Source organism: Rhinopithecus roxellana, chromosome 12 (genome assembly GCF_007565055.1).
Source record: "Rhinopithecus roxellana isolate Shanxi Qingling chromosome 12, ASM756505v1, whole genome shotgun sequence".
NCBI lineage: Eukaryota > Metazoa > Chordata > Mammalia > Primates > Cercopithecidae > Rhinopithecus > Rhinopithecus roxellana.
The window spans coordinates 36,917,980-36,930,024 of NC_044560.1; the positions used below are offsets into that span (position 1 = coordinate 36,917,980).

Sequence of the window (12,045 nt, forward strand, 5' to 3'; positions counted from 1 at the left end):
TACAGATGCTCCTCATGTTATGATAAGGTTACATCCAAATAAACCCATTGTAAATTGAAAATGCAATCAATACACTTAAACTATTGAACATTGTAATGTAACCTAATCTTTGTTAAACGTGCTCAGACACTTAACCACAGTTGGTCAGAATAATGTGACAAAAAGCCTGTTTTATAATAAAATGTTGAATATTTCATGTAGATTATCAAATACTATACTGAAAGTGAAAACAAAATGGTTGTATGGGTACTCAAAATATGGTTTCTACTGAATGGATATTATTTTCACACCATTATAAAGTAAAAACATTATAATTGAAGCATCATAAGTCAGTGACCATCTATATATGTATATCTGTCCATATGCATATATATATATATATATATATATATATATATATATATATATGTCCACATGTGCTTTACAGTTTATTAAATCAAAACTATGTCTACAACTAAATATCTAAAGTATACTTTTAGGTTAATGTTGTAAATGTATTATTATTAACTCTCCTATTTACCAGTGTAATGCAGTTTCTTGTACTTTCCTTCTACTGTATTTTAATGTTTTTAATTTTTGTTCTGTTTTAGTTAAGCTGAAAAGACCCCTCTGTTTGGGATGATTTCAAAATTTTCATTATTTGCCTGAGAAAAGCTCACTGAAGAGTTTGATGATAATGTGTTTTAAATGCCAATTAAACTATGTCATTTAGAAACAGTTACAGTGGTATATTACTTAGGAACAAGCCTTCTCCTCAATCATATCAACAGTTACACATAATCAAATACTTAATATTTGTAATTATATCATCCTTGATTTTCTTGCAGCTGAGTTTTGGTTCCATAAAGAGTCAAAAAAAATTCAAAGTATGGGTAATTTAATGTATCGTCACAATAGATTTTAGTTACTAGCTTTAAAAGGAACTATGAAAATATATCTCTTGCATAAAGAAACCAAAGAAGGGAACAATTTAAAAGATTTCAGTAAAAATCTTATTTTTCTAATGATTACCAAGGTGTGTAATTGCCATTTATTTATATTTGAGCTGGAATAGTAACATAGTATAAATTGTATAAAGTAACCCAAACTTATTTATGGCATAGGTCACTAATACATACTACAAAAGTGAAGAATTTCTGAGAACAATTTTAAGGCATAGGAAAAGAGCACTACTAAAACAAAATTCAAACACCATATGTGTGTTTAATGGCATCTAATAATAATAACTAACACTAATGTCAGACACTTTTCTAAGTCCTTTAACATGTACTGACTTACTTAGTCTCCATAGCAGCCGGATAGGACATGTACTATTATTGTCTCCAGCTCTCAGATAAAGACACTGAGGCTAAGATAAATTAAATAACTTACTCTAAATAATGCAGTTAGCCAATAGAGATTTATACTCATGCTGTTTGAGGATTCAATGAGACATTTGATTTCTCAGAGAATATAGAAATTTAATCCTGGAAGTTAGTTTAGAGACTTTTCTCTCCAACTTTTCCCAAATGTATTATGTGATTAAATTCTGCGATAAAAACTTTTATAGTCTAATACATCACAGAAAATGCAATATAATATTTCCCCCTTGACTCATGGATTTACAGTGCAAAAGGGCATAACAAAGGATGAGAAGTCTTGAAGTGATCTGTTTCAATCAGTATGTGCCAGTCATTACTGATAAGAAATCTTTATTGTATCCACCTTTCACAGTCCTTAGAATTTGTGTTCCTTAGAACACAAATTTTGAGAAAATCTAGCCCTACTACCTGGCAGATAGAAAATTAAACCCAAAAATACCTTTGTGACCATGAAATCTTACCTCCCAATCATGTACATGTCCTAACTCACCCAGCTTTTAAATCAGTATGTAGGAATAACCATTCTGCTATTTCAAGTTTCTTCTATATTCACTCTTATTTAACCATTTCAACAAGGAAAACATCATACAGTGAGGATCCATGGATAAATTGATTGGTTATATTCTAGTTTATTTAATACAAATTACTCATAATACATATTTAATTTAATCAATGTTTAAACATTTTTGTTATTAAATATTCCATTTATCCTGAGGTATTTAACTTCTAAAAAATTAGAGAAAAAAAAAGTAAACAAAAAACACCTAGAAAGTCTTGAGGTTCTAGAGAATCCATCTTTCAGGTGAGGACCATAGGCCATAAATACATTTCACCGTCATACCTTTCTTGCATGATATTATGGAATTAATCATATGTACTTCAACAAAATGTTATATATTTTTTTCTAACCACTGCATATTTTGTCATTTCAGTTCCTCCTAAGATATATGACATCTCAAGTGATATGACCATCAATGAAGGAACCAACGTCACTCTTACTTGTTTGGCCACTGGGAAACCAGAGCCTTCCATTTCTTGGCGACACATCTCCCCATCAGGTAAAGTAGGAAGGCATTGGTGTTGTTTGGGTTGTTCATTTTTCTCCTGTAACCTCACTTGTTCAGAACTTAACAGTCAATTTAATTTTTTGTGTTTTATTCTTGTGGTAGGGAAAATACATTTATTTATTTATTTATTTATTTATTTATTTATTTATTTATGAGACAGAGTCTTACTCTGTCACCCAGGCTGCAGCTCAGTGGTGCAATCCATTCTCACTGCAACCTCCGCCTCCCAGGTTCAAGCAATTCTCCTGCCTCAGCCTCCTGAGTAGCTGGGATTACAGGATTGCACCACCACATCTGGCTACTTTTTTTTTTTTTTTTTTTTTGTATTTTTAGTATAGATGAGGTTTACCATGTTGGCCAGGTTGGTCTCGAAATCTTGGCCTCAAGTGATCTGCCCAGCTTGGCCTCCCAGAGTGCTGGAATTACAGGCATGAGCCATCGCACCTGGCCAAAATGTATATTTTTATACTTACTCTTCATACCTAAAGGCACTGCAGTTCATAAAAGTTAAATGGGCTGGGCACAGTGGCTCACTCCTGTAATCTCAGCACTTTAGGAGGCCGAGGTGGGCAGCTCATCTGAGGTCAGGAGCTCAAGACCTGCCTGGCCAACATGGTGAAACCCTGTCTCCACTAAAAACACAAAAATTAGCCGTGTGTGGTGGTGCATGCCTGTAATCCCAACTACTTGGGAGGCTGAGGCAGGAGAATCATTTGAACCTGGAAGATGGAGGTTGTAGTGAGCCAAGATTGCACCACTGCACTCCAGCCTGGGCACAGAGCAAGACCCTGTCTCAAAAACAAAAAAAAAACAAAAAACCAAAAAACAACAGCAACAACAAAGCTAAATGAATACTTTTCGGTCAGAGTCCAGAATAGAACCTATGTCTCTTGATTCTTAGTCAAGGTTATTTTCACTTTCGTATCCTGGATAATCACCAATAAATAGACAAAAGGATCAAATGGAAATATCACAAGAGAAATGTCATCATTTAAATGTGTAAGGGATTTATTCGATCAGCATTCACATGTTGATAGGTCAGCATGAACTGCCAAAGTAATCAGGGGAGAATAAAGTCAATCAAATTATGAGTTTGCTGGGTCTGATTTCAAACTGCAGCTTTCAATCAAAGATTTTGGAGTTAGAATTAAATTTTAGTGATGAGGGATCTAAAAATCCAAGAGTTTATATAGCTTGTGCAGAACCGCATAGCTAGTTGAAATGAAATATATAACATGTTTATAGATTTCCGGTACTTCTGCTATAGTGCACATCCTCCCACAGAGATTATAAGTCAATTTTAGGAAGTTGATCAGAGTCATTATCAAAACAGGTCTGTTTTCAAAGTCACAATGCTAACAGAATTATCAAGTTGTGTGAAATTTAACTTTGAACTACATAGCTTTCGGTGCACCCTGAAGTCAGCGTGGTATTTTTGATAAATAGGACCCCGCTTCATTTCAGATGAATGAAATTAGATTTTATTAGTTTCATATTTTTTTGTGAAAATAGCTTGAGCAAGGCTGGTGCAATGAAGCTGCTTTTAATGAAATCAGAAAGGCATATTTTATATAGGTGTAGAACGAGCACAATTGAAACATGTAATTTATCTGCTAATGTTTTCTTTAATATTACTTACCCTTAAGTGATTTTCAGTTTACTCATTTGTGCAATGTGTCTAATGAATCTTACCCACACCACATGCTTAGTATTGGTATTATGTGAGAAAAAAATCAATATATCTGCAATATATGTTTATATAATATGCATTATGTCCCCTACAATATATCTGAAGTATGAGTGCGCTCTTGACTGCCAACACTTAACTCTCTAGAACCGCTGAAAAAACATGAAACTGATATGTGAGTGCTAAATTCATGGCAGGACTCTCCATGGGGTATAAGTGCAGCAAATTCAGAACAAGGAGTTATATACGTGTGTTCTTAAGACAAGTTCCTTATTCATCAAATCTGCCAATCCTTGTGCACATCTCTTAGCTGTGGTTACCACCAGCTAGTTTCTTACTTTAAAAAATTGCATGAAAATAATCCTCAACTATTGTGAGACTCAAAAAGTACAATAGGCATAAATGTGTTTTAAAAAGTAAAACTTAATATGTAAATGTGAAGCTGATTCTTAATCATCTTTCCAGGAGTTTAAATCTGATATGGTAGTATAATTTTTGTAAGAGGGAAACACATAATCTCTATCTTCATATAATTTAAGATTAATATCATGGATTTAACTGTCCTGCTTTGCAGTGCTTGTTATTATGCACATTCTTCTTTTATAAAGTGGTTGGATACATTTTAGTTTAATTAAATAGGAATGTTGGTTAGTGAAGTTATTATAATAATGATAATGGATAACATCATGAAACTGAAAGAAGACAGATTGGGTTTATAAGTTAAACTGTGCATAGATTTGTTTTTCTGATCCTGCCATGCTGAGCAAATGAGTAAAATTAACATAAATATTAACTATTATCCAATGAATAACTAGACTTGGAAGATATTTTTATAAACACTTACAATCATTTCAAATTATAATTGATTAATGATCTACATTCAAATGCACAGCACCTAAAGGAAAAAGAAAACAACCCACAACACTGGAGTTCCTGCTTTAAGGAATATGTCCGATGATTCTATTAGCTTTTTTGACTTATTAATTTATATTTAAAAGCAAAATTCAAAATTATGAACTTCATTGATCTCTTTGTATTTTGCATAAGAAACATTAATATTTTGCATGTTCTCAGCTCTTCTTTTGCTGTATCATGAAAGAAAATGTGTCCCAAAACAACAGTTAACATGTGAACATGTTTAGTGTTAAAAGCAGATGTAAAAATAAATACATAAATAAATGAAAACATATAAATATGCCTCATGTCAATATGAGAAGTAATGACTAGTTTTTGTATGTGTCTGATTGATTTAGGGTTTTTACCAAGGCCTATGGTAATTCTTGCTGACTCACTCATGGTCAGTTCCAGTTTTAAAAATCAGTAATAAATGGTTGATCACAGGATGATAGCTCCATAGAGCTTCACCCTAATTTACAGAAAAATGAGGCTGTGTGTTCAGCCACATCACAAACATCACTGGAGCCAGCTAGAGTTGCCATTCTACTTTTTAACTCTTGAAGCTCAACTATACTTTCACCAAAAACAAAAAACCCACCTTTCCTGAGATGTTTCTGGATATGTGAGCTTCCTTACAGTTCACCTTATCAATGATTATTTCTTTTTTCTATTCTATATTTGAGTATTAAATTCAAATTTATATTTTAAAAGGTTACAGAAATCAAACAGAGAATATTCTGTATCCTTTACCCAGTTAGATTCATAGAGATTTTGTCAATTTGCTTCATCACTTCCTCTGTGGCTAGACTAAGTATATTAACATGTAGATATTTCACTGAATCAGTTGAAAGCAAGTTGCATACATCTTGGCCTTTTTTATCTCTAGATATTTTTTATCTCCAGATATTTCAGCATTCATTTCTGAAGAACAGACATTTTCTTTACATAGCCATAGTAATTTTTAATTTCAGTAAATTTAACATTGGTATCATACTTTTATTCAATTAATCATCCATATTCCAATTTGGTCAACTGATACAATAGTCTTTTTTATAGAATACTTTTTTGTCTAGTACAGAATCCAACCCAGAACTCTGTATTACATGTAGTTGACATATCAGTTTAGGCTCCTTTAATATAATTTTTCAGTCGTCATTACTGAACATTGACTTTTTTTTTTTTTTTTTTCAGCAATGTATATACTCCTCACCCTTCCTTGTTTTTTGGAGATGACGTCTCACTCTGTCGCCCAGGCTGGAGTGCAGTGGTGTCATCTTGGCTCCTTGTGACCTCCACCTCCTGGGTTTAAGTGATACTCCTGCCTCAGTTTCCCAACTAGCTGGGATCGCAAGTGTACGCCACCATGCCCAGCTAATTTTTGTATTCTGAGTAGAGATGGGGTTTCACCACATTGACCCCTTTTTAAATAGAATATTTCTCTTTTGTGGGTTGTCTCATATTTTCTCATGAGACTTCTAGTTATGTCGGTAGAGAAGTAAGTGAAGTTGTATCCTTCTCAGGGAATCAGATCCGGCGTCACATAATATTCATGTGTCCCTCATTTGTGATGTTAATTTCAATTAATCAGTGTGTTGTCTGCTTTCCACACCATATAGTTTATTCCTTTTTCTTCCTTATGCTACCAATAAACAGTCTGGGAGAGATTTTAAGACCGTGACATCCAAATATCTGCTCTATGTCAACTCTGCCCTTAGATTTGACATTGTTGATGATTCTTTTGCACTCAACCTTCACTCTGATGATCAAACTGATGATTTTTTCTAGATGGGGCAGTCCTTCTGCTTTTACTAGTTAGCACTTGACATTCTACTGTAGAATTCCCCTTTCTCCTATTTATTATTTGTTTATTTTTGTGGCATGAACTCGTGGATTCACAATTTATTTATTTATTTATTTATTTATTTATTTATTTATTTATTATTTTTTTGAGACGAAGTCTCACTTTTGCCCCCCAGGCTGGAGTGCAATGGCACAATTTCGGCTCACCACAACCTCCGCCTCCCAGTTTCAAATGATTCTCCTGCCTCAACCTCCCGGGTAGCTGGGATTACAGGCATGTGCCACCATGCCTGGCTAATTTTGTACTTTTAGTAGACAGAGGGTTTCTCCATGTTGGCCAGGCTGGTCTCCATCTCCTGACCTCAGGTGATCCACCCACCTTGGCCTCCCATTTTTGTTTTATTATACTTTAAGTTCTGGGGTACATGTGCAGAACGTGCAATTTTGTTACATAGGTATACATATGCCATGGTGGTTTGCTGCACCCATCAACCCGTATTTCCCCTAATACTATCCCTACCCTAGTCCCCAGCCCCTGACAGGCCCCAGTGTGTGATGTTCCCCTCCCTGTATCCATGTGTTCTCATTGTTCAACTCCCAATTATGATTGAGAATATGTGGTGTTTGGTTTTCTGTTCTTGTGTTAGTTTGCTGAGAGTGATGGTTTCCAGCTTCATCTATGTCCCTGCAAAGGACATGAATTCATCTTTTTTATGGCTTCATAGTGTTCCGTGGTAGATATGTGCCACATTTTCTTTATCCAGTCTATCATTGATGGACATGTGGGTTGGTTCCAAGTCTTTGCTATTGTGAATAGTGCCACAATAAACATACGTGTGCAAGTGTCTTTATAGTAGAATGATTTATAATCCTTTGGGTATATGGCCAGTAATGGGATTGCTGGGTCAAATGGTATTTCTGGTTCTAGATCCTTGAGGAATTGCCAAATTGTCTTCCACAATGGTTGAACTAATTTACTGTCCCACCAACAGTGTAAAAGTATTCCTGTTTCTCCACATCCTCTCCAGCATCTGTTATTTCCTGACTTTTTAATGATCACTATTCTAACTGGCATGAAATGGTATCTCATTGTGGTTTTGATTTGCATTTTTGAAAATCTTTAGTGTTTTTGTTGGTCAAATTGTCCCTAGTTTGACCAGTAGGAGTCACACTAAATCTGTCTCCTGTGTCTTTATGACGTTAACCCATCATTTTCTTACTTCTATGCTTTCTGGCATAAGAAAATACAATAGGCTTATCTTTTCTGCCTTACTTCTGGAAACAACCATTTCATTTAACTTCAATTGATTTTATACCATACGCTTGGAGTTAGAATCATTATTTTTTGCTTTAAAAATGTAACTTTACTTAACTACTTTATAGTAAAATTATCAAAGACTCAGAAGTCTAGGCTACATCCTATGATACTCCGCTAAACCACAGTAAGACCTTAAATAACTTCAGGGTGAGGGATAGAAAAGATATTTTGTCTGGCTTTATCTAACAAGAAGCCTGGCATGGAGCTTGTAATCTGTGTGTATGCAAAGAGTGCTAGAACTAATAAGAAAAATATTTATCTCAAGGAAAATATAGGAGGGTAGTATTAGTCCGTTCTCCCATTGCTATAAAATACCAGAGACTGGGTAATTTGTAAATAAAATAAAATAAAATAAAATAAAATAAGTTATATTGTTAAAAATGTTAATCACAGTTCTGTAGGCTGTACAGGAGGCATAACAGTTTCTGCTTCTGGGGAGGCCTCTGGAAACTCATAGTCATGGTGGAAAGTGAAGGGGAAGCAGGCATGTCTTACAATGCTGGAGCAGGAGAAAGGGGGTTAGGGGAGGTTCTACACTCTTTTAAACAAACAGATCTCCTGAGTATTCTATCATGAGAGCAGGACTAGGGCAAATGGTGCTAAACCGTTCATGAAAACTCACCCACTTGATCCCGCCAGTTCCACTAGGCTCCACCTCCAACATTAGGGATTACAATTCACATGTGACTTGAGCAAAGACACAGGTCCAAACCATATCATTCCTACACTGACACCTCCTAAAAATCTCATGTCCTACTCACGTTTTAAAATGCAATAATACCTTCTCAACAGTCCCCCAGAGTCTTAACCTTATTGCATCATTAACTTAAAAGTCCAAAGTTCAAAGTTTCATCTGAGACAAGGCAAGTCCCTTCTGCCTATGCACTTGTAAAGTCAAAAAGAAGTTGGTTACTTCCAAGATACAATGGGGTATAGGCATTGGGTAAATACTCCCATTCCAAAAGGGAGAAATCAGCCAAAAAAAAAAAAAAAAAAAAAAGTGGGAGGATACAGGCCCTATGCATTTCTGAAACCCAGCACTGCAGTCATTAAACCTTAAAATTTCAAAATAATCTCCTTTGACTCTATGTCTCACAGTCAGGACATCCTGATGCAAGGGCTGAGTTCCCAAGGCCGTGGGCAGCTCTGCCCCTATGGCTTTGTAGGGGTCAGTCCTTATGGCTGCTCTCATGGGCTGATGTTGAGTACTTGCTGCTTTTCCAGGTGTAAGGTACAAGCTGTCGGTGGATCTACCATTCTGGGGCCCTCTTCTCACAACTCCACTAGGTAATGCCCCAGTGGGGACTCTGTGTGGTGGCTCTGACCCCACATTTGCCCTCCATACTGCCCCAATAGAGTTATTCATGAAGGTTCCACCCCTGTTGTGGGCTTCTCCCTAGATGCCTGGATATACAGGCTTTTCCATTCATCCTTTGAAATCTAAGCAGAAGCTTCCAAGCCTCAACTCTTGTACTCTGTGCATCCACAGGCTTAACACCACATCAAAGCTGCCAAGGGTTATGGCTTGCAGCCTCTGAAGCAGCGACCTGAGCTTTATATCGGCCCCTTTGAGCCATGTCTGGAGCTGGAGTGGCTGGGATGCTGGGAGCTATGTCCTAAGACTGCATAAGGCAGCTGGGCCCTGGTGGCCCACAAAACCATTCTTCCTTCGTAGGCCTCCAGGTCTGTGATGGGAGGGGCTGTCATGAACTTCTCTGAAATGCCTTTGAGGTGTTTTCCTCATTTTTCTATCAGCCTTTGCCTTCTTTTTAATTATGCAAATTTCTGCAGCCATCTTGAATTGCTCCTCTGAAATGGGCTTTAGTTTTTTACCACATAGCCAAGCTGAAAATTTTCCAAACTTTTATGCTCTGCTTCCATTTAAAATATAAAAGTTCCAGTTTCAGGTCATTTCTTTGCCCACACATAGAAGCATATATTGTTAGAAGCAGCCAGTCTCCTTCTTGAACACTAGGCTACTTTAAACTTTCTTTTGCCAAATACCCTAAATCATCATTCTCAAGTTAAAAGTTCCACAGATCCCTAGAGCCTGGCTCTTTGCCAAAGTGTAGCAAAAGTGACCTTTACCCCAGTTCCCAATATGTTCCTCATTTCTATCTGAGACCCCATCAGCCTGGATTTCGTTGTCCAGATCACTATCAGCACAACCATTCAACAAGTCTCTATGAAGTTCCAAATTTTCCCTCATCTTCCTGTCTTCTTTTGAGCCCTCCAAACTCTTCCAACCTCTTCCCATTACCCAGTTCCAAAGTCAATTCTACATTTTCAGGTATCATTATAGCAATGCCCTCCTCCTCAGTACCAATTTTCTATATTAGTCCATTCTTGCACTGCTATAAGGAAATACCCAAGACTGCATGATTTATAAAGAAAGAAGTTTAATTGGCTCCTTATTTTGTAGGCTGTACAGTAAGCATAGCAATTTCTGCTTCTGAAGAGGCCTTAGGAAACTTACAATCATGACAGAAGGCAAAGGGAAGGCCTGCACATGTTACAAGGACAAAGCAAGAGCAAGAGAAAGAAGGGGGAGGTTCTCCACTCTTTTAAACAAGAAGATGTCATGAGAACTCTGTCATGAGAACAGCGCTAAAGGGATGGTGCTAAGTTGTTTATGAAAAACTCCCCCCATGATCCGGTTACCTCCCACTAGGTCCACCTCCAACATTGAGGATTATAATTTCACATGTGGGTGGGGATGCAGATCAAAACCATATCAAGGAGATAAAATATCTAGAAGCATGTTGAAAGCTGTTTAAAAATATTCACTTATTTGTGGCTATTTATTTTGATGTCTATTTCCAAGTTCATTTCTTTCTATTCTTTGGTAACTGGAATATCCAGACATGTTCATCCTTTAGCCTGGTGGCTTTTACTAATTGACAAAGGTGTTATTGGCTCTGAAGCTAAACATGTGAGCACAACACTAGGCTATATGTCTCAAACTCTTTTTTGTCTAATTTCCATATGCTTAATGTTTTGATAAGGCATTACTACGTTATCATAGGCATTAAGGCTATTGCCTAACTCACGATAAAGAATGCTCAATTTATGTTCTTTTTCTCCTGCCATGTTTGAGATTCCTTTTCTTCCTATTTGGCAGATCCTTATTTTATTAAATATTCTCTTTTTCTTATGTTTTTAACTTTTTCCTTTCTACTGACCCTATCCTGCTCACATTTAGAAAGACTCAGGTCTCTTATTTCTTAAATAAATCACTCGACACTGCTCACTTTTGTTTAATAAACAGTCATTGTTCACTTATAAAGGAGACTTCAAACAAGTGATCTAAGTCATAGGGACAGAATCAGAATGCCATGATTTTAAGGACCCAAAAGATGAAAACCTTTTTAGGAATAGTGAGTAGTGAATAATGTCAATCAGGTCAAATAAGATACAAACAATATAGATACCTCTGGGGTAAGGATTTTCATGGTCAGTGAGGCAATTCAGTGTCATAATGGGAGATAAACAGTATGGAAGATTGGAGTAAATGAAGAACTTAGATGTGGAGGCATATTAGATTGGTGCAAAAGTAATTGTGGTTTCAGATCGTGAATTTTAAATCATTATAACTAGGCTCAAACACACCTTTATTAATCAAAATTGGAACCATTAAAATCAATACACTTTTGCCAATGAAAAATAAGCTTGTTTATTCTGCAGCATAAAATAAGAAAAATCCTTGCTTTGGGAGTCAACAAACTATTGGAAAGCATTTTCTGCATCCTGCTTGTTGTGGAAGTGTTTTCCCTGCAAAAAGTTGTTGAGATGTTTGAAGTAGTGGTAGTCAGTTAGCAAGAGGTCAGGTAAATATGGCAAATGAGGCAAAATTGTGTAGCCCAATTCATTCAAGTTTTGAAGCATTGGTTGGGCAATGTGCAGTTAGGTGTTGTC

General features: G+C 36.2%; 1 protein-coding gene across 1 annotated transcript in view; it reads left to right on the forward strand.

Moving 5' to 3' along the window:
- NEGR1 (neuronal growth regulator 1) overlaps positions 1 to 12,045 on the forward strand; it is an 886,803-nt gene that overhangs the window by 502,602 nt on the left and 372,156 nt on the right. The window contains exon 3 of the mRNA XM_030913644.1: positions 2,294 to 2,419. Within this exon, the coding sequence (XP_030769504.1) occupies positions 2,294 to 2,419 (126 nt within the window). The remainder of the gene's footprint in view (positions 1 to 2,293; positions 2,420 to 12,045) is intronic.